A 24,195-nucleotide genomic window follows, 5' to 3' on the forward strand; every position below is an offset into this window, starting at 1 on the left:
TCTGTCCTGATGGGTGAGTGGGTGAGTGAGGGAAGGTGAAAGGTCACAAGGACTTGAACTCGTGCACCCTTTGCTTCATCTATCCTGGTGGATGAGTGTGTGAGAGTGAGGCTAAAAGAAGAGGGTCACATGGATGCAACCTCGTCCACCATTTGCTTGGTTTGTCCTGATAGGTGAGCGGGTGAGAGCGAAGGGAGGTGAAAGGTCACATGGACTTAAACTCATCCACTCTTTGCTTGATCTGTCCTGATGGATGAGTGGGTGAAAGTGAGAGTGAGAGAAGAGGGTTACATGGACTCAAACTCGTCCACCCTTTGCTTGGTGTTTCCCTGCCGGATCTGCCTGAGCGTCTTGTACTTGTCTCGTCCTGCGCGCACATTTTCGGCATGCAGCAGATCGTTGTGCGTACGTTTGGAGTGGTCCCGGGCTGCCTCCAGGTCTGAGCTCAGGGCCTGAGCACCATAGGAGATGAATTATGGTCACAATTATAAAAATACCCATATCAAAGATAAAACCAGTAAATGCTAAAACACTGCCAGTAGATGATGTCACAAGCTGGAACAGACAGTTTTGGCTCTGTAGAGGGCGACTCATGCATGAATAAACTATGGACTAAAAAAAATGTATTTTTATGTTTCCTTTTCCAGAGCTCAAAAATGCTCAGTTTCACATTGTGACACCATTAGGTTGCAGTCAAATAGTGTTTTTGTATCATTATTGTTTATTTGTTTGGGGTGGTGCATGTTAATTAACATACATAATATACAAGGTGGATTGTACCATGGCTCATTTCCATTTGTGGTCCCACATTCACTCTCACATTTAGTCTGATAGTGGAATCAGAGTCAGACCTGTTTCTTTCTCGCCTTTCAACTTTGAAGGTAGCAGATATTGTTTTTAGTCTAATTTGTACTTCACTTGCAATGTTCAGAAAATTCAGAAAACAAAGCTGAAATACTCTAAGTTGTTCTCCACACAGACATGATTTTAATAATTAAAGGTAATTCTATTCAGTTTAAAGTAGCCTAACAGTGAAATATGGGAGTATACCTGCAACTCCCTCCTCCTGCGCCGTTCTCTGTTGCCCTCTCTGTTACTGCCCTCACTCGGGGCCCCTTCGCTGGGCTCCTCGCTGGGCTCTGGGGCCGGTGGAGCCACTGCTGCCTTCAGCTCTTCTCGGGTCTTTTCCAGGTCTTCCTGAGCCGACAAGGCCTGTGCACGACAGACAGAATGCAGAGTAACAACACAGGGCCAGGGCCATGTTTCAAACATAGACTGTATAAAGAAAAGGACTAAGTGAGTGTGACATCACCCATAGCATTTGGCTTCAGCCAAATGAAGCTCGTTGAGACTAGAAATTATAAAGGCAAATCTGGAGTCGAGATACATACTTGGAATTCCGACCAAAGAGCCAAGGCAATGCCCCTTCCCGTATGCAACGCTGGTTTAGCAGGGAACGGTCGGTTAGTAACGCTGTCAATCAAACTTGTTCCTAACACTAGTGGCCTTGGAGATAGAAGGCCCCTGATTTGTTTGTTATTAAAGTTCATATCTTGACTTAGGGACAAAACAGCTAAATAAAAATACCAGGATCATGTAGAGCGGGTTTAATACGACGAGCCTGACAGAAGCAGTTATGGAGAGAGGGATGACAGTTTTTCTCACTGCTCACTTCCAGCGGCGGTGGTGAGCATGTTAGCTATGTCCATTTATATACACAGCCTATGGTATCAAAAGTAAGATTCTGTTCAGAGTGCACATTGTAAACAACTTCAGAGGCATTAACATTTTATAGAAAACTGAAATATGAACTGATAAACTAATACAAGAATCTCATGTTTCAGAACATGTTTGTAGAGGTTTAAACTACAGGGTTAACAGCTTTTACACAGAGAAACAACCCCATGGAGACACAGGGAAGGCATCTGACACACAGGGACATTTCAGAGGACTAAACTGTAGGTACAGATATTTCTATAAAAGACATACATTATGATATGTTGTTCTTTGCGGAGGAAATTCTACTGTCTAAATAATTGCTGCTTTTGCAATTTAATAGCTGTACCAACTGCATCATAACATTTTGACATTCCATTTGCAAACAATTAATCTGTGTAATACTGTGAATACTGTTTTGATGTACAAAATTAGAATATTGAGTATATTATATATAATAAAAAAAGGCAGCAAAAAAGCTCAGGGTGCACTATACAACTTTTCTGTTGAGGGTCCGCCATCTGCTTGTCTCCATGGAAGTGTTTTGCTTTGAATGTTCCACAGTATGGCATTTATCTATGTTGCATTGATTCAATTACAAGTATTTGTATTGCTTAAAGATACCTTGTAAACCCAACCTATAACTTGGCCTGTGGCGACAAAAACGTTTAATGCCATACTGTGGAACAACCTAGGCAAAGCCCTTAACATGTTCACCATAAAAATTACACAGTGCACCTTTAAAAATGAAAACAAGAATCTGAGGAGCAGCTCTAACCTTGTGCTGCCACTCCGACGCCTCGTCCTCCTTCTTCCTCTTGGCCTCCTCCAGAAGAGCGATCTTAGCTGTGAACTCAGCCAGCTCTGCCGCCTGCAAGTCACAACATGTCATAGTCTCCAGGAACCCCCAAAATGTACAGTAATCTATCCCACAAATAGGTGGTCCTCTCTGTGAGAGACTAAGCCAAGTGCTCCTGGTCTTACAAGCCTCCAGGAACCCCCAAACTGTGCAATAATTCATCCCACAAATTACTTATTTTTTCTGGGTTAGATTGAGCCAAGTGCCCTCAGTGGTACCAGAGCTTCTTGCCCTGCCCACTAGAGGGACTGTGTGGTTACCAGCTGTTCCTGTGTCTTCTTCTGGTCAGCAGCCTGTTGTGCCAGCGCGGCCTTGGCCTCCTCTGCAGCCTGCCTCTCTCTGTCCAGCCTCTGCGCCTCCTCTGTGGCTCTGCTCCTCTCCTGGTCCAGCTCCAGAGCGCGGCGTGTCTGCTCCTCCAGCTCTGAACACACACAAATACACACATTTATACACATGCCCGTCTGCTCCTTCAGTTCTGAACACACACAAATACACACACATACATTGCACACAAGCCAGTCTGCTCCTCCAGCTCTGAACATACACAAACACACACATTTCCAAAGGCAGTTTGTCTCAGAAATTGTTGGGCAAGATTTTTTTTTGTAAACTCTTAAATATAATCAAGTTAACTCTTTTGGTGAAATGTGTAGTGTAATGTGTCATATGCACTTTAATCAGATGTAGTAAGTAGCTACTATAAATAAATAAAAGCATAAAGAAGAATTGTCCTGTGTGCTGGACCTTTCTGAGCCTTGTGCGTCTGCTCCTCTATTTGCCTGAGTCTCTCCATCAACTCTCTCTTCTCTCTCTCCATTCTCTCGCGGTCCCTCTCCGCCTGCTCACGCCTCCGCTTCTCACTCTCCAGCAACGCCCTGCAACATCATAACACAAACATGTACAGTGTGTCAAAAGCAGGATGTACACACATATTCATATTATGAGATAGGAGTAACTTTGGGGAATAATGGAATGTCAAATGGAGGGTGTTTTTTTTTATTTCAATGACCTGCCCCTAGATACAAGGTAAACAAATCAAATATACTGTAGCTTTTACTGATAACAATTGTAATGTTGATTTATTCTTAATTCCAAAAACATTGGACATAAGCTGTGTCCCAATTCAACGGCTGCATCCTTCGAAGGACCCGGCTGACGAAGGCTGCTTCTCCCTGTAGCCTCCATGGACCACAAACGCAGTGCCGAAATAGGACAGGTGTTAATGTTGGTGCATGTTGCTAATGCTAACCACATGCATAGTTTTTACTTATTTAACTTAACTTATTTAAATTCTTAAAGTAGGATTTTGATATTGACATACATAAATGGTAAAGGTGTATTAGGACAGTTTATTGTATAATAAGGAACTTTTGGAAATACTTTGTCAATAATGTGAACAGTCAAACATTAAACCCATTACACACATCATAAAATCAGTAAAACCTGTCAGTATAATCTCAGACTGTGTTCCCTTTTTACTGAATCATGTGACTGTCTAAAACAAACTAATTATCTTAGTAAAATGTGTACATGTGGATTACTTCTGCTTAAGCATTCTTTAGTACATGTAAATGAATTAGTTATTATCAAAAGAGACATCAAATAACAAGTTACAATTAATCAAAAGTCAGTATAGATAGAAACATCATTAAAACACAAAAGCTAGTGGTCATTATGGACCAATTGTATTTCGGTCTTTAAAACATTTTGGTTCTTGTCACAGACTTCAAAAGTGAAGTACAAATCCAATCAGAAAGCAGAATGAGCGTCACACGAGTCTCTCATTTGTGTTGCCAGTTTCAATGCTGAAATCCAGTTGATTAAAACCTAAAAGGAGTCTCTCTGATCTGAATGGTCACTACCGAAACCCCGCAGCCAGTCATATCGGTGCTAGTGCAGCCTCTGCAGCTCAGTGAGTGGATTCTGGAGATTCTGAGCTTTCACATGAGGCATGGCCTGTCCATATACTGAGAATGAGAAAACTTGTATGTATTGCCCTCTGTCTGCGGGCTTAGGCACTGGCAACCCGGGTTCAGTTATGATTGTACTCTACTTTTAAAATCAGTAAGTGCACAGACTATATGCCCTGCAATGTGATCATAATTGTTTCACAGTTGTCACTCATAGATTGACACAAATTTTAAAAATCGTCATTTTTAAGGCATCTATTTAATATAATCACAGTGTAAACGGTGGGAGAGGTGACCATAAGTTCAAGTAAAGCCATAGTGCAGTGCTGCCTTCTGGTGGTTTGGCTTGTTATTTCATGTTCTGTTATAAAGACTGTATGAAATGACCTCTGGGTGTTGGTGCTGCTGTGTGTATGAGTTTTTTACACAGAATTTTAGAAGGAATAAACATTTGAGAAATATCTGTTCATTGAAAATGTCTATGGTAGTGTTGTCACAATACTAAAATGCATGCACATAAACAAAGAAATATTGCTCTCTCTAAATTTAAAATAAATATTTGACATTAGTTGTACATAAGACATTTGTGTACCTCCGTCTGCTTGCGGTGTCTGTATGTAAAGTATGTATGTTGGTTCATGTTATAGACATGTGAGAGGTTTACGTACTTCTCCATCTGCTTGTGGTGCCTCTCTTCTCTGGCCTGAGCCTTCATCTGTTGAACTTCGATAGGGTCTGGTTTCCTCCTCCTCATGTACAGTTCATGGTTCCCCATACACAGCAGCAGGATGCGCTTGTTGATCCTCAATCGTGGTGCGTAGAACTCAAAATTCTCACAGAACAAACAAGAACATACAACTTAGATGTTACAGATCTCTTAGATTCTGTAAATTAATATTTAGTTTCTTTAATTATTGTGTGTTACTAAGGATAACTTAAAGCCCTTTTGTACATGTCAAACATTTTTAGACTAAAATAAAAGGTTTCTTCTTTTGGCTCTAATTTTCCACATTATGGTTTTAACGCTCCATTTCCATGGAATCATGCAGGTTATATGCAACCTCCAATAAGTTGCTTTAAAGGTGCACTGACTTTTCAGTCAGTTACCTCCTTGTCTCCATGGGATCATGGTTGTCATGATAGTGTTTTGCTTGGAATGTTCTGCAGTATGACATTAAACTGTTAATTATCATCTTACATTTTTAAGGGTAAGGTCCATTATATTGTCCCCGTGGGGGAATTTATCTTCTGCATTTGACCCATCCTTTAATGCTGCTGGGGCATCTCCTCAGGAGCAGAGAGCATAGCAGTATATGATCGGGAAACCATCTCCAGATCATGAGCTAGTCATGGTCAGGACCTTAGTTGGAGGACTGTACCCGTGTTGCATATTTTGGGTTGATGGGAGAAACCGGAGTGCCCAGAGAAAACCCACCCAGGTGCAGGGAGAACATGCAAAGTCCACACAGAAAGGCCGATTGGGATCGAAACTGAAACCTTTTTGCTGTGAAGTATGAGTGGCTAAAAATGCGTTATTACTGAGAGTGAGGTCACATTTCCACAGATCTGACCTGTAACATCATTCATAATTCATAATTGAATAAATTAAAGATACTATTAATGCCATACTGTGGAACATACTAGGAAATGTGTGCAATAAATGTAGTCAACCTGAACTATGTTTATAGAGTCCAAACTACAGGGTCAGCAGCTTGTTTAGGCATCCATCCTGCCTTGTCCTAACACACAGGAGTAGTGAGGACTTAGACTGATTGCTCTGGCTCTGTTAGCTCACCGGAGCCTTCTTGTCGATGGGTTTGATGACAAACGTCTTATCAGTAAAAGAGATGTTCCTGATATCACTCCAGGGAAAGCCGATCTTGGGAGACAACCTGAAATACAAGGCAATTGGTTTGGTAGCCTCGTGAGTCAGGCTGTCCTACTTTAGAATGCATCAGACAACTGTAAATATTTAGGTAATATTTGTGCTAATTTGTAGCATGCACCTTTTAAATACAGAAGACATCTCCTCTGAATATTCTCGTATCATGCACAACTAAATAGAGTAGAGTTTCTCAGTCCTGTGTTCTTTTGATGCTTTTAACTTGTATGAAAATACCAAAATCCATGAATCCACCACTTTTCCTACATTGTTTCGTGTTTTGGAGACTTTTCACAATATAATAATTATAAATAATATCAATAATAATTAATATCAAATAAGGATAGTTTTTAAATTATCTTTCCTCAGTGGCTATGGCCAAAGCTTGTTGAATGGAGCAACTTGATTGGCTGAGTTGTGTTAAATACAAAAACCCTTTCCACTTTTACGCAGAAGGGTGGAGAAGCAGTATGCAAACAGCACCACGAACCACGTTCAAAACACACATATATGGTCCTTTCTCTCCTCTGACCAAGTGGTATAAGTGACCACAGCAACCTCAGCAACCCTGTACTCTGGTCCGTCTTACTCCTAACCACAGCTTGATGCCCTGTAGCAGTATGGGTTAGTAGTAGTAGTAGTGCTTGCTTTCAACAGTAGTAGTATTAGTAGAAGTAGTAGTAGTAGTAGTAGTAGTAGTAGTACTTGTCTGCGTGCTCATAGATGTTGAGTCCCAGTGCGTCCACTCCTAACCACAGCTCAGTGCCCTTTTTGTTCTTGATCTGGAAGTAGTTGACTCCGTACATCTCCAGGTCCTGTGCGATCTTCAGGTACTCCATTATGGCATCCTCCCTGAGAGTGCACACAAACTTAGAATACTGAAGTAGTACACACAGTAGTTCAGTACTTACCACAGTAGTACACAGTATTACAGTACTTACCGCATATTACGCAAAGTGCAGTACTTACCGCAGTAGTCCGGTGTGCTCCATGTGCCATTTCTGGATCCTCTCCTCCCACTGCTCTTTGGTGAGTTTATGTTGTTCCAGGACTCTGCACATACACACACACATACACAAACAGACACACACATGTTGGGTTTCCATGCTTCTTGAAGACATTACATGGATTTCCATTAATTTCCTGGAGACTGATTCTAACCTTAACCATTGTCACTACTTGCCTATCTTTAACCTACACTCAAACCATAACCTATATATTAAGGATTTAAGTAATGAGGACGTGATTTGAGTCCCCATAAAGGAGATCCCCATGATGTGGACGTGTACAGATTTGAGTCTCCACATTGTAATAGTGCCTCTGCGTGTGTGGGTGTGTGTGTGTGGGGGTGTGTGTGTGTGTGTGTGTGTGTGTGTCTGTGTGTGAGAACCTCTGAGGGAGTAGCCGCTCTGACCCGAGGTAACCCGGGCGGTGTGAGGCCTGGTTGTAGTCAGCGTACTTGGCCTGCACAGCGTAAGAGGCCAGTAGCACAGCAGTTTCTGGGGGACAGTAGTTCTCATCGTTTAGGATGGCCTCCTTCACCTGCACATAGTAGGGATAGTGTAGTAGCTGTAGCAGTAGCAGTAGTAGCAGTAGTTTGCGTAGAAGTAGTAGAAGTAACAATAATACTAGCAGTAGTTAGCAGTAGACATGAGACTTGTCATGTTCATGTTCTGTTTGTGATGTTGACATTTTTGTGTAGTGTAGGAAAGGGATTTTACGTTTTATTATTTTGATAATAAACTTAATTTAAAAAAAAAAGTTTTAAATGTTTTCATTTTATGTGGAAAATATTAGATTTACTGTTTTAAATGAAACAATACCAGTCCCATTATCTTCCAATTTAAATGCACTCTAAAATATTACTTTGATGTAAGTATAAATGAAAAATTTGAACTGAACATAATTTTATATTTTTTATCTTTTGTCAGCTCTGTCAGAAACCTCATTAAGTCAGACAATAATATTATTTTATCAATCACTAAGGGGCCTATTTGTTAACCTTAGTCTACTGAACGCAGCACTATCACGTTTATTTAAACAATGCTGAGTCTAAGCTTTGAGGTAAGTCATCATGACAGCTCACAAATGGAACAAAAAGAAACTAACTGCAGTGCACCATATACAGTAGAAACCAGAAGTTTACATACACTATATAAAAAGACACACACGCCTTTTCCCCCTCATCAGACTGAAGTTTTCCTGTTTTTAGGTCAATTAGGATTGCCAAAATTATTTCTATTTGCTAAATGCCAGAATAATGAGAGAAAGTGTTTTTAGACAATATTTCATTACTTTCTTCAAAGTTAGGAGTTTACATGCAGTAAGATTAATATGCCTTTGCACAATGTGAGAAAAACTAGATGATGATGTCATGTCGTTGGAAGCTTCTGATAGGCTTATTGACAATACTTGAGTTAATTAGTGACACACCTGTGGATGTATTTGAAGCCACACCTAAAACACACTGCTTCTTTGTGTAACATCATAGGAAAGTCAAAAGAAATCAGCCAAGATATCAGGAAGAGAACTGTGAACTTGCACAAGTTTGGTTCATCCTTGGGTGCAATTTCCAGATGCCTGAAAGTGCCACATTCATCTGTTCAAACAATTATACACAAATATAAACACCATGCAAATGTTCAGCCATCATACAGCTCAGGAGGGGGTGTCGCAGAGATGAACGTGCTTTGGCCCGAAATGTGCAGATCAACCCAAGAATAAAAGCAAAAGACCTTGTGAAGATGCTGCTGAAGCTGGTCAGAGTGTGTCATCATCCACAGTGAAACGAGTGCTGTACCAACATGAATTGGAAGGCTACTCTGCCGGAAGAACCCATTACTCCAAAAATAACATAAAAGCCAGATTACAGTTTGTAAATGCACACAGGGACAAACACCTTAATTTTTGGAGATATACCCCATGGTCTGACCAAACTAAAATTGAACTGTTTGGCCACAATAAGCATCTTCATGCTTGGAGGAAAAAGAGGGAAGCTGGCAAGCTTGAGAACACCATCCCAACTATGAAATACGGGGGTGGCAGCATCATGTTGTGGGGTTGATTTGCTGCAGGAGGGACTGGTGCACTTCACAAAACAGTGGCTATAGTTAAAGCTTGTGCGCAAATGTGTCTTCCAGATGGACAATAACTCAAAGCATACTGCCAAACTGGTTACAAAGTGGCTTAAGAATAACAAAGTCAATGTTTTGAAGTGGCCATCACAATCCTATTGAAAATGTATGGACAGACCTAAAAAAAGACATGTGCGAGCAAGGCAATTCTGTCAGGAGGAATGGGCCAAAATTCCTGCCAACTATTATGAGCAGCTTGTGAAAGCATATCCAAAAATGTTTGACGCAAGTCATACAGTTTAAAGGCAATGGCACCAAACACTAATGAAATGTATGTACATTTATAACTTTGACGAAAGTAATGAAAAATTCCTTCTCTCATTGTTCTGGCATTCAGCAAATAGAAATAATTTTGGCAATCCTAATTGACCAAAAACAGGAAAAGTTTTGTGTCAGACAGTGAAAATACACTAAATAAAAAGACAGTGTCTTTTTATATAGTGTATGTAAACTAGTTTCAGCTTTTTGTCATTTTTGTTGAATCCATCAGATATTAAAAAATCCACCTGTAACCTCTAAGTGTGCTAATAATTATTATTTGTGAACTTTCAAATGGGTTGAATAGTCATTTTAAGTTTAAATGACATAATATACTTAAATAGATCATAAATATTATAATTTATAACATGACGGAGTTGACATTTTAGGCTGACGGAGTTGACAAACCCACCAACTTACTACAGTATTTATGTTTAACTTCTAGTTTTCTTGAACAAAATGTATCATGCTAAAGATGATTCCTGTCAGGTGACAGCTGACACTTATATTATGAGCCTGCTATAGACCAAATCACTGATATCAGAATAAAAATGTATGCAGAGGAGATGGAGACGAAGGATATGGAAACACTTGAGGAGCATTGGAGAGGAAGAAGAGGTGAAAGGTGGATGCAGATACAGGGGGTCGAAGGAGGAGGGTGCGTGGATTTCCCTCTCCTATAGTTAGTTTGAGTGTTGTAAGTGAAATAATTGTCAGTGTTGTAAAATATGGTCAGTATTAAAGCTGTAGCATCTGTCTTTATAATATGCTATTTTTTGAAAAAATGTTTTTATTCAGAGCCTGTTCCTTTGCATTTCTGTACAAAGATATATAAAGGTATATATTTCTGTACAGACATTTCTCTACAAAGATATATAACTAGAGTGCTTTTTTTGTCCTGACTCTCAAGTATTACCGAAAGAACAAAAATACTTAGAAAAATGTAAATTTGAATCACTTAACTGTCCCTGTTTACCATGCATTTTCTACGTATGTTGGTTTCTTGTATCTATTTGTCTTTAGTAAATTGTTTGTTTTATTGTTAACAACAGTAAAATAATATAATTAGTGATTAAGGATGTGATCCTTATCCAAATATAAAGTGTTACTATAAAGTATATTGTCTTCCTCACCTGGAGGAAGAAGAGCCTCTGGGTGATCTCCTGGATGAGCTCCTCAGACACGTCCTCAGGGAAGAACTTGACCCTGAACTTAAACTGCAGAGGGTTTTCCTTCTTCACGTCCTGCTGTGTCACCTGCAGACACACGCCACCAGGGGGAGACACACAAGACATGCTGTTACTACACACAAATACTACTAAAAACACAGGTCAGAAAGAGGAGAAGAGCTTTATGTTATAAAGTCAAGATTCAGTTCACACAGTGTTGTCATAAGACTAAAATGTCAAACTTGGATGTGATACTAAGAAATAGACCCGATACTCAGTACTGATTCCGATTCCACAATAATTATAATTAAAAAAAACACTATGTAGAGAATGGAATGTAGTTTTCAACATTAAATCGTAGTACTTTCTTTTATATTACCATGTGGCCTTATATCTATGCCCCTAGTCGTCCATGTAGGTTCCATAGTGATCCATGGGTGTAAACTAGTCTATGTGTCTTACACTTGTTCTGATACAACTCAAGATCATTATAAAGGTATTCAGGAAATATTAATTTCTGTTTTGTTGATGTGAGTTTTTGTATTGACCAAAACAGTATCTAGTTTTGATACTAGTTTTAGTTTTCAGCATCTGATTTTCAGTTGTTTTGACAACCCTAGTTTACATGCACATAAACCCAACCAGGAGCATTAAGATGTGAGGAAAAGACTGAAATCTGAATTGCAACACTAAACCAAGAATCTCATGTATTTCAGAACATTACAGACATTTCAAACATTTAATTGAAAAAATGTTCAAGACACAATAGAAATTAAAGCTGCATGCGGCGTTAAAGGCCCCCACCCCTTGCAACCATGGGACACATGCCACCGTGAAGACCCTTGCAGGTGTCCCATGGTTGCAAGGGGGTGAGGGCCTTTAACGCCGCATGCAGCTTTAATTTCTATTTTGTCTTGAACTTTTTTCAATGAAATGTCACTGTTTTAAGCAAAAAAAAACTAATTAAAACTTCCTAAAATAGATTATTCTCAAATTAAGTATATATTTATTTTGTTGTTTTGTTACTTGTAGCTTGTGATCTTTCGGTGTAAAAATAATAACTATAATTAAGAATAAATCAGCATTACATTTGTTATCAGTAAAAGATATATTTGTACATGTCTAACTCGTATTTGGGGACACAGATCATGTTCAAGAAATTAAATATCAAAATTGTAAATATAGTTTGGTTAATAATTCCTAAAATATAGAGCTCTGGGACCATTCCTCTCTACTCCAGTGTGATATTCACTCATGCATATTGTACCTTCTTGTTGTGCTTGAGCCAGGTGATGTATCCCTTGCTATCGATGTACTGCAGCCCGAAGAACCATATCTCCCTCAGCCCCACTGTCCTCACCACCTGCAGCACATATACTGTTAGGAATAGAAAATGTTTTGGTTAAATTTAAATTTAACATAGAATAAGAAAATAAAAGTCAAATGCAACAGACTTTTCCATATGAATTCAAATGGATGCCAAAATATGGGACACTCATCATTTAAAGGTGTAGTATTTAACTTTTTTGATGGAGTGTCTGCTACCTTTCTTGGTCTAGAATGGACATCTTCATGGAGACAAGAAGGTGACACGCCAGAAAAGTTACATATTGCCCCTTTAATTATCCATTATTAGCTATTGTCATCAATCATTTGGAAGGATTCTCACAGCCCATGCCAAGGACAGCCCACTCTTTGCTGACCTTTCTCTGTGGATAACTCTACCTGTTCATCAAAGATAACAGTCATGACCAGAGTACTGAAAAGTTGTCCATGGCTAAAAATATACTCATTACAAGTACAAGTACTGCTTCCAAAGGTGTGATAAAGTAAAAAAAAAAAAAATCCAAAACACTCAAATTGCTATAGTTACTTTTTAATGCAAATTTATTCTCTGAACTCTGACTAATCAGAGCAGGCGAGGCAGTGCTGTTATGTTTACATACGCTTATTAATATATACAGTCAATGGGTGTTACGCATGTCTGTGGTATAGAAAGGACCAGAAACATCAAATGCCTGCCAGCCAAACCAGCGAACAAATAATTCAAACATTTAAAAAATAACTTGACAACATGATAGGTAATAAATATGATAGTGAAGACTGCCCTGCAGGTCTAATATTTGTGAAAAAAAAAAGTTAACTTTCCACAAATAAATGTGGTTCTAACAGGTTAAAACACTAATCACAAAACACTAACCATACAATCAAAATAATTTACCCTCCCTGCATATGTTTTTATAAGAGTGCAGAACTGAATATGAACTGACAAACTAACACAAGAAACACATTACAGAACATGTTTGTACAGATCTAAACTACAGGGTTAGCAGTTTTTATGCAGAATAAGACACAGGAGATTTTGTTGTTTGAGGAGGAAATGATTCACTTCTGCCTCAAAAATTGCAGTGTTTGTGATTTGCTAAATGTTGAATTCAAATTCTGGTTTTGATTAATCTTGCAGCCCTGAATAGGCCGGGGCTGTAATGGTTTGTCTTGGGATGGATCTTTGAACTGAAGGAGTCCTGTCACAGCCGTGTCAGGCACTGCTCTCTGTGCACAAACAACCTTTGTTTTATCAACCAGTCTGTTCCACCCCTCCACCTCCACTCCACACGGGGTAACATCCACCACTCCAGCCCCCTCCACCTCCACCTCCACTCCACAAGGGATAACATCCACCACTCCAGCCCCCTCCACCTCCACTCCACACGGGGTAACATCCACCACTCCAGCCCCCTCCACCTCTATTCCACACGGGGTAACATCCACCACTCCAGCCCCCTCCACCTCCACTCCACAAGGGGTAACATCCACCACTCCAGTCCCCTCCACCTCTATTCCACACGGGGTAACATCCACCACTCCAGCCCCCTCCACCTCCACTCCACAAGGGGTAACATCCACCACTCCAGCCCCCTCCACCTCTATTCCACACGGGGTAACATCCACCACTCCAGCCCCCTACACCTCCACTCCACACGGGGTAACATCCACCACTCCAGCCCCCTCCACCTCCACTCCACACGGGGTAACATCCACCACTCCAGCCCCCTCCACCTCCTCTCCACACAGGGTAACATCCACCACTCCAGCCCCCTTCACCTCCACTCCACAAGGGGTAACATCCACCACTCCAGCCCCCTCCACCTCCACTCCACAAGGGGTAACATCCACCACTCCAGCCCCCTCCACCTCTATCCCATACGGGGTAACATCCACCACTCCAGCCCCCTCCACCTCCACTCCACACAGGGTAACATCCACCACTCCAGCCCCCTCCACCTCCACTCCACAAGGGGTAACATTCACCACTCCAGCCCCCTCCACCTCTATTCCACACAGGGTAGTATCCACCACTCCACCCCCTCCACTCCAAACAGGGTAACGTCCACCACTCTAGCCCCCTCCACCTCCAGTCCACACAGGATAATATGCAATACTCCAGCCCCCTCCACCTTCACTCCACACGAGGTAACATCCACCATTCCTGCCCCCTCCACTGGTTTAGAGAGCGATGTCCCCTGGTTTTAAAGCATGACACAAGCGAGGACAAAGTGTGAGAGTTGTGAGAGTGGCTCACCTGGTCAAAGAGCTGCTTGCCTGTGGTGCTGGGCTGGATGGCAAACTCCAGCTCCGCGTCCATGGTGGTAACGCGCACGTTCAGCTGCAACAAAACGTCATAAAACATCACAAAATCTCACAAAGCATCACAAAATACCACAAAACTCTGAAAAGTTCAATCTCCAAACAATCTTTACCACACCAAAGCTAAAACATACATAGTAAGATAATCCTACAACCTGGAGATGAGTCTCCTGTCGGTGTACTGTTGTCAGAGTGACATTCAAAGATGGGTCAAATGCAGGGAAGACATGATTTATACTTAGCTTGGAGTAGACTATAGAGAACTATCTCCTTGATGGATCAGACAAAAGACCAAGTCAGGCCCTCCTCACTCCATAAAGTATCTACTATAGTTCACTATTAACGCTTTTTAAGCTGCTCTTTGGAATTGAAGTATCAAAATGTGTCAAAACAGAACATTTCCTAATGTCAAATGAGGAACTCCACAGTCTCACTGTAGTGTGGTGGAGGTGAGGTTTGTATGGCTTGTGTATCAGACTACCAGCCAGTATCAAATTGTACATACATCCAATAAATGGCTTAGTACATACAATAGAGAAAAATTATGCACAATCATTTGACACAATTTTGGGGCAAATACGTAAGAGTTATGAACTTTTTGGGGCAAATGCATATATACTTGGAGATACCATGGAGATGTTATTGATTTGTTTTCTGTTTTCACGGAAAACAGAAAACAAATCTGTTTTCCGTGAAAAGCAGGAAAACAGGTGACACCGTGAAATTACAGGTCAGATCTGTGGAGAGGCAACAATGCTCACAGTACAAATATTTTTCAAGATTTTTATTTAACAAAAAAAGTTATAATTACTTTTTTAGAGTTTTATGTAATGGTGTGGAACATTCAAAGTAAAGCAATAACATCTCCATGTAAAGAAGCACCAGAAAAATAACATAGTGTACCATAAAAAACAATGTAATTGAAAAGTCATGTCCAATTGAGACCTGTCCGGCTCCAGTCCCGCTCCTCCTGCAGACCCCGCTGAACTTCACACCCTCTCTCTAATTACCTCCACTCACTTGGATAATTTTCATTACACAAATGAAAAGTTGCTGATGAAATATTAATAGGTTCTATGCTGGCAGCATGCCCCCTCCCCCTTCACTGCCCAGCCCCTGGGGGACTTCCTCTTTAGAGTGCGACATGTGCAAAACGCTGCATCCTTCAATAATTCAGGAGGGCTCTGCTCCATCCATACACACCTACACACGGATCAGTCTACATATAGGAACTCAGCAATAGCTATGATATTATAATGTGGGAGACCACACTCCTTTGGGGTATCAGTGCAGCCAACATGAAGAAACTATTCTCATTAAACTGTTCAATTTTAGTAACTGAGGGCTGCAATCCAATATGACACTATTCAATGTGTAAAATAAAATAATCTACTTTTCAGGTGAAATTTGAGTCAGATTTTTGTCACAGATTTTTTAATAAATAAAATGTCTATATGGCAAAAATATAAAGGCCCACATCAATGCATTTTAAAAGTGTACTATGTAACTGTTCTAGTGGAGGGTACGTCAGCTGTTTGTCTCGCTTTGCTTAGAATGTTCCATAGTGTGGCATTAAACTGTCAGGATGCGTATTAGGATCAAGGTTGTGGTAATGTGGGCTGTGTTTGCTCTCACCGTTTTGGGCATCTTTCCTCTCCTCCGGCCCCTCCCCACACTACACAGTCAGGCTCCACACCACCACCGCCTGAGGAAGACAAACAATTTGAACAATGACTAAATAAATCCAGTGACGATGCCCTACTTCACACACAGATGAATTGCAGTTGTATTAGATACCCCAAACACTAATCAATACTAAAACTAACATATAAGATTACTTAAGATCACTTAAATGGCAGTTTACTTTTCCTAAATAGTTTAATGGGCTTGGTATTGATATCGAGATTGAAATTTTAGGATTATGATTATAGACCCCTTCTCCATGTGAATCCTATGAAATAAACACATTAGCAACTTTTGTATTTTACTATTCTGTCTTAAAGGAACAACATATAACATTTTTATTTAATATTTCATAAACATGACCTATCTCTGTCTCCAGATACAAGTTCAATTGTGACTGTAGCACATTTTCCCAAACTGTGCAACCTTTTCCCCAAACAAGCATGTTCCTCGATGGACAGAGCTCCACACACAGGTGCACACAGCTGATTGGCTCCTAACCTACAAGCCCCACCCACTACTGGACCAGCTGACTCCTGTGCATCATGATCCTTTGACGCTCGTTTTAGATTTCCCATGAAAGAGCTCTAGTGTCCATGCAGGCTTCTGTAGGCCTACATATAACATACATAACTCCACACAAGTGTACAGCCCTACAAAGTCTATTTAATTAATGCATAAAACCACCTGCCCACATGCACAAAATCTTCCACAGCTACTGCTAGCCTCATTGTCTCAATCCTGATCAACAAACATTAAAGTCAGCTGGCTACAGTCTATTGTGGGTTTCTAATGACATCACAACATTCTACAGGCCAGTCATATAAAAATGCAAATTATTGTTGTTATATTGCAAGTTTTTGGGTGTGTCTTGTCACAAATTGAAATAATCAGGTTAAACATTAAACATTTACCTTTTGGATATTTCAACATTCAATGTTTTTCATGCCTCATCTGGCATTATGACATTATCACATTCAAGAAGTCTATAACTGGAACTGGAACTTTCTGTTGATCTGTCAGACTGCAGATTTATTGGCCTTGTTTACGGTTAATATCTTTGTAATTACTGGGCCTTTCCACATGAAACAAAAACAAGCACAAAGTTCAATGTCTTCTGTGCCAGTATAAATAAAACTTAAAGAAATGTTTTTGTTTTTTTAATATGACAAGTTTCTGGAGCCAAATCGTCATAAATAATGTTTTTGTTCAATACTTGTGAATTACAGTTTTGGTTATTTCTTTCAAAAAATTAAAATCTCCTATAAACTTATATAGTTCCCTGTCCTCTATCTGAAATTATAACATTAAATTTTAGAAAGTGAATGCAGCCTGTTGGCGGTTTTCAGATTCAAGAACATGACGATGTCAATGTACATTTTTTTATATAACATTGTAGCCTACTTTGCCATGAAATATCCAAAAGGTGAATTCACAACTGGACCTGATAATTTTAGACATTAGAACTCACTATATCTGCAACAAAAATCACCATTTTGACTATGTTCATTTTACCTGCCCATATCTCTAATTAATATTATTTATCTGTAGAATGTTGTGATGTCATCTGAAACCCAGCAGTAGCTTAATGCACAAATGGGGGACAGCTAAAATGAAGATTGTAAAAATGCAGTCTTTGGTTCTAGTTAGTCACTAACAATAATAATCAGGCTCAACATTGGGGATAAATTTTGGACATTTTACGGCAAAATACTTCTGCTTATACAATATGTAACAATAACAACTACAAGTAGCTACACATTAGCTACATAGCACACACGCGCTGTTTCCTGGCAACGACGCAAAGATAAGCTGCAGCGTCAGGTGCATAGAAGTTGCAAACTGCACAAAAGTCGTTGGACGTGGAGCTGTGGGAGCCAAGATGAGTGTAGACATCACGGGCATCGGTCACGACCCTATCTGACAATGGCCTACAGTTACATACCATCAGAATCAGAATTATCTGAGACGCACCTGGGAATAAAACTTGAGCCCTGTTCCGTTGCGTAACACGAGTGACAGTGCACGTCCCAGTGCCTCTCGTTTGGAGATACACGAATAACACCATGCGGGCCAGATGCGGACTAGTCCCGCAGCACAGGTGGCGTTTTGTCCAGGTCCTCCGACGGAACTGGGAGCCCACGTAAAAAGTTTGGCTCCCGGGAAGCCACTGCAGAATAACTCACCTCTCCCACCGCCCCTCCCTCCTGTGAGCGGGGACTAATATCTCCAGACAAGTATAATGTCCACGGGAAAAGTCCACCGCAAATGTCCACAGATGTCCAATGCCGTCTCTGTCCTCGTGCTGTCCCGCGCAGAGGAGCCGGTGCTGCTGCTGCGGCGCTCGAGCGGCGCAGAGAGGAGCGTCACTGTGTGAGACGCAGCGGGAGGGAGTGGCGTGTGTGCCCGCGTGAGGGCTGTTACACTGTTACTGTAACTCAGGGGTCACCAACCTTTGTGAAGCTGAGAGCTACTTCATGGGTAGTGAGTCGTACGAAGGTCTACCATTTTGATACACTCTTCTGAAATAACACATTTGCTCAGTTTGCCTTTAGTTATACATTATTAATAATGATTAATGATAATCATTTATGTGAAGGTACTGAACACATTAAAGATTTTCAGATGATCACTTACATCACTTCAGTCATTTTTGTAGTGATAAAATGTAGCCTATAATTTTTTACGCCCTTCGCTCTAATAAAGTAAGCTTTTGAAATGAGCTTTACAACCTTAAATAACCTTTAGCCTTTAGACCAGGGGTGTCCAAACTATGGCCCGGGGGCCAAATGCGGCCCTCAGACCAATTTTTATTGGCCCTCAGGCCTTCAGTTGAACTGGCCCAATTGATCATAATCAGTACTTTTTGTGACAAATTTGAATAATCCTACCAATATAACCTAAATCACATCACATTGCATTGTCATACAGATCTAATATTAATATTTCAATCCTTATTTAAAGTATGAAGTCAAAACTATGTTAAATGCACCATCTGAATTATTGACTGTATTCACCACTGGTCTGTGACCCTCCGTGTGGCACTCCTGCTTTATAAGATCTCAAAATCTTAAAACAGCTAAACACTTTTACTTTTTACTCTTTAAATACAGTTTTAAACAGGTACTTTAATACTTTTACTTGTGTATTTTTTGTATTTTTACTTCAGGTTTCACCAATATTAGATTCATAATAGTGACCAATTGTACCGCTGCAAGTAAGTCAGGTTTAGACAGTAAAACAATAAAACACGAATAATATATTTTTTTTATTGAGTTTATTTATATATATATATATATATATATATATATATATATATATATATATATATATATATATATACACACACACACACACACCCCCACCCCCACACACCCACCCCCAAACACACACACACACACACACAAACACAGGGGGGACAATGGAAACTGTGGAATTACTATTAACTAGTCACCTGGCAAATCCAAAGTAAATACCTTTGTATTTTTAAACAGGATATCGGTCTCTACTCCTACTGTGCAATCAGATTTGTTTATTTTAGTGATGCTTGAAACAAACTTGCTCATTGGTCACAAGGAAAATTCTCTCACCTCAAAGTTTAGTGTGCTGCTCATTGAAACCCACTGAGACACAGGCAGAAACATGCAAACTCCACACATAAAAGCAGTGCAGTGTACACAAATGCTACAATAGTGACCTCTTAATCATGAAAACCAGGTACTGGAAGTTAATGTATTATTAGTTTGTAACTGTTATATATATTTCACAAGAACTATTCCACTGAACAAAGTGCATTGAACACAAAGGACAAAAACACTCAATTGGCATTTGACAAGAATCACAAAAACAACATGTATGCTTTAAGAATATTATATTATTTGAAAGATTTGAAAGGGGGGTGGGGGGTGGGGGGTGGTTCATGTTTTAGTTGATGGGGGAAACCGGAGTACCCGGAGGAAACCCATCCAGACACGGGGAGAAACATGAAAACTCCACACAGGCCTTGCTGTGAGGCATGAGTGTTGCCACCGTGCTGCCCAAACACAAAAACAGAGAAGAGGGGTTGGTCTGGTCTGCTGCAGGAGGAGCCCTCGTCACCACCCGCTCTGTGGGAACAAACAAGACACAAGAAGAGGGGGAGCAGAAAACACAATATCTAATCCCTAACATTTTATATATGTTTTTTTGTTTGATTGCTTCACACTAAAACACAAGAACCACACTATTTACATGCTATTTACAACAGAAATCACAGAATGATCACTAATACACACAGCACTATACTTAACATCAGGCATATTTTGGCAGATTTCTTAATTGTTTTTTTTGTTTTTTTTTATTTTTTATTTCACACTAAAACACAAGAATCACACTATTTACAACAAAACACTTATGTATATTATGATACAGTGTCATAGTTAGTCAGTCATATGTCATAGTTAGTTGGCATCTGTGGAGTCAGAAATGACAGAAAACGGGACATGGATGATCTGAGGGCCCCTGCAATAGCAGCTGCAAGCGTAGCAAAGGGAGCAAGGAGAGCCTTAGCAGGAGGAGCAGAGAGGGCCTTAGCAGGAGGAGCAACGCGGGGTTTACCATAAGGAACAGGGCGGGCCTTAGCAACACGAATACGGAGTCGCTTAGCGGGAGGAGGACGGAGGGGCATGGAGGGGGCAGCAGGGAGGGGCATGGTGGGGGCAGAGGGGGTGGGCAAGGCGGTGGTGGCGGGGAGGGGCATAGCATGAGTAGCGGGGAGGGGCATGGCACGAGCACCAGGAAGGGACATAGCGGGAGGTGCAAGGAGGACTTTAGCAGGAGGAGCAACACGGGGTTTAGCATAAGGAACAGGGCGGGCCTTACAAAGACGAATACGGAGGGGCTTAGAGGGAGGAGCAGGGAGGGGAATGGAGGGGGCAGCAGGGAAGGGCATGGCAGGGGCAATGGGGGTGGGCATGGCGGGAGCGGACGGGGTGGGTATGGCGGGAGCGGACGGGGTGGGCATGGCGGGAGCGGACGGGGTGGGCATGGCGGGAGCGGACGGGGTAGGCATGGCGGGAGCAGCGGGGAGGGGCGCGGCGGGAGCGGCGGGGAGGAGCATAGCAGGACTAACAGGGAAGACCTCAGGAGGGGGAGCAACACGGGGTTTAGCAACATGAATACGGATCACCTGAGCAGCAGGGAGGGGCATAGCACAATGAGCAGAGAGGACCATATCACGATGAGCAGAGAGGACCTTAGCACAATGAGCAGAGAAGATCTTAGCACGATGAGCAAGGAGGACCTTAGCAGGAGGAGCAACGGGGGCCTTAGCAAGACGAATACGTAGCAGCTTAGCAAGATGAGCAGGGAGGGGCATCGCAGAAGGAGCAGGGTGGATCTTAGCATGTGGAACAACGCGGGCCTCAGCAAGACGTATACGACGCAACTTAGCACGAGTAGAGAGGCGCATAGCACGAGCAGCACGGAGGGGCGTAGCCGTAGCGGTGGGAAGGGGCATGGCGGGGGCAGCAGAGGTGGGCATGGCGGGAGCGGCGGGGAGGAGCATAGCAGGACTAACAGGGAAGACCTCAGGAGGGGGAGCAACACGGGGTTTAGCAACATGAATACGGATCACCTGAGCAGCAGGGAGGGGCATAGCACAGTGAGCAGAGAGGACCATATCACGATGAGCAGAGAGGACCTTAGCACAATGAGCAGAGAAGATCTTAGCACGATGAGCAGGGAGGACCTTAGCAGGAGGAGCAACGGGGGCCTTAGCAAGACGAATACGGAGCAGCTTAGCAAGATGAGCAGGGAGGGGCATCGCAGAAGGAGCAGGGTGGATCTTAGCATGTGGAGCAACGCGGGCCTCAGCAAGACGTATACGGCGCAGCTTAGCACGAGTAGAGAGGCGCATAGCACGAGCAGCACGGAGGGGCGTAGCCGTAGCGGTGGGAAGGGGCATGGCGGGGGCAGCAGAGGTGGGCATGGCGGGGGTAGCGGGGAGGGTCATAGCGGAAGTGGCGGGTAGGGGCATAGCGAGGGTAGCAAGGAGGGACACGGCGGGGGTAGGCAAGGCGGAGGCGTGTGTGTGTATTTGTGTAAATGTGTATGTCTGTATGTGCAAGAGTGTGTGAGGACTTAGCTCCTGATGTGAGGACGTGTGCAGGAGGTCTGGATGTCCGGAGCAGAGCTGGGCTTTGTCTCACACAGATCTGTGGAGAGAAACATTTGTGTCAGACACTGATGCTACAAACATACAAGAATACAGCAAACCCAACAGAAGGAACCAAAATGACAAAACTGTAGAGACCAAAACGCTTCTCATGTTGGTTTCTAAAATTTCAGTTTATGCCAAAAGCTGAACGCACATGGCAAAACAGCAATTGTTGAGCTCTTTGCACACATGTTAAATTAGAAGATACTGTTTTGTTATGTTTTAATAAACCCAAATGCATGTGAATGTTTTGAAATAATACATTGGTAGTTGGCTTAACCCAGTTATTCTGGCCTCTCAGTGTCTAACATGTCTGCAGTACTAGATCAACAGTGATTTTGATCAACAGTATTTTGATTATTTATCTAACTCTAATGTATTACCCTGAACTAATATAGTGAATTTGTCATGTTTTAGGTCAACTATATTTGCAGAGTGAAGACATGTTACAGTGCTTTTATGCACAGGGGTACCCAGTACCTGCAAAGAAACTGCATTCAGCGCATCCTCACAGCGCTCGCGAGCGGAGCACTGGTTTTCTCACGCGCACAATACTGACCTTTGAAGTGAGTAGGTCAAAGTTCACCTTAACTTATCTAAACTTCACGTATAATGAACATATGTTTAAGATATTGTCATTTTGAAATCTATATAAACGCAAGGGTGATTAAAAAAAATAGCAACAGAATAAAATTTAATTTTAGATGCAGCTCATTAGTGAGTTGTGCTATTGCGTCATCTATAACAGCCTGTAAAATATGATCTATAACGATTTAGCAGTTTTTGTTTTTTTTAAGCAAACTAAGATTACATTTAGTTATCACAGGATTACTGTCACTACTAACTGCTTTTAGTCCACTTTCATCCAGACTACTGCTCTTTGCTCCAGTAGGCCCAGGTGAAAGTGGCGCAGATACATGCCCCAGAATGGAATAAATATGATCAGGATAATAAATAAACATAAATCAGGAATAATAGTACCATACAGTGAATAGATAAGAGGATTAGAGCTGTGACTCACGGGGTCAGGCCCTCTCCCAAAATTAGCCAAGTGCGTTCATCTGCTGATAGCTAACAGTGTATGTACCAAGCTAACAGTGTATGTACCAAGCTAACAGTGTATGTAGCCATGGTAACAGTACATGTGCATTATAGCCACTGCACTGAGAATGGATTAGCCCAAAAGTGAATTGAAAGTGAATTGAAAATGAAAAGTGAAGGTGAACTTTGACCTACTCACTTCAAAGGTCAGTATTGTGCACCTGTGACAAAACCAGTGCTCCGCTCGTGAGCGCTGTGAGGATGCGCTGAATGCAGTTTCTTTGCAGGTACTGGGTACCCCTGTGCATAAAAGCACTGTAACATGTCTTCACTCTGCAAATATAGTTGACCTAAAACATGACAAATTCACTATATTAGTTCAGGGTAATACATTAGAGTTAGATAAATAATCAAAATACTGTTGATCAAAATCACTGTTGATCTAGTACTGCAGACATGTTAGACACTGAGAGGCCAGAATAACTGGGTTAAGCCAACTACCAATGTATTATTTCAAAACATTCACATGCATTTGGGTTTATTAAAACATAACAAAACAGTATCTTCTAATTTAACATGTATGCAAAGAGCTCAACAATTGCTGTTTTGCCATGTGCGTTCAGCTTTTGGCATAAACTGAAATTTTAGAAACCAACATGAGAAGCGTTTTGGTCTATACAGTTTTGTCATTTTGGCTCC

General features: G+C 41.4%; 1 protein-coding gene across 1 annotated transcript; it reads right to left on the reverse strand.

The window, feature by feature from the left end:
• LOC117389218 (radixin-like) lies at positions 1–18,264 on the reverse strand. The gene is made up of 15 exons (XM_033986854.2): positions 18,234–18,264; positions 16,212–16,281; positions 14,512–14,595; positions 12,196–12,291; positions 10,893–11,015; positions 7,758–7,909; positions 7,337–7,420; positions 7,073–7,219; positions 6,281–6,377; positions 5,154–5,317; positions 3,320–3,450; positions 2,836–2,996; positions 2,495–2,587; positions 1,051–1,212; positions 1–452 (listed from the first exon to the last, which is right to left on the reverse strand). Exons 2-15 carry the CDS (start codon positions 16,221–16,223, stop codon positions 288–290), a joined length of 1,671 nt encoding a protein of 556 aa, XP_033842745.1. The 5' UTR covers positions 16,224–16,281; positions 18,234–18,264; the 3' UTR covers positions 1–287.
• Between the last annotated feature and the right edge of the window lie 5,931 nt (positions 18,265–24,195).

Source organism: Periophthalmus magnuspinnatus, chromosome 21 (genome assembly GCF_009829125.3).
Source record: "Periophthalmus magnuspinnatus isolate fPerMag1 chromosome 21, fPerMag1.2.pri, whole genome shotgun sequence".
In the NCBI taxonomy this organism is placed as follows: Eukaryota; Metazoa; Chordata; class Actinopteri; order Gobiiformes; family Gobiidae; genus Periophthalmus; species Periophthalmus magnuspinnatus.

Bases quoted from the DNA above. Each gene is read 5' to 3' on its own strand.
- LOC117389218 (XM_033986854.2), bottom strand. The intron at 12,292-14,511 runs GTGAGCCACTCT...TATGTGCTGCAG, and splicing joins GCAAGCAGCTCTTTGACCAG to GTGGTGAGGACAGTGGGGCT. The intron at 1,213-2,494 runs GTTAGAGCTGCT...TGTCGTGCACAG, and splicing joins CGTCGGAGTGGCAGCACAAG to GCCTTGTCGGCTCAGGAAGA.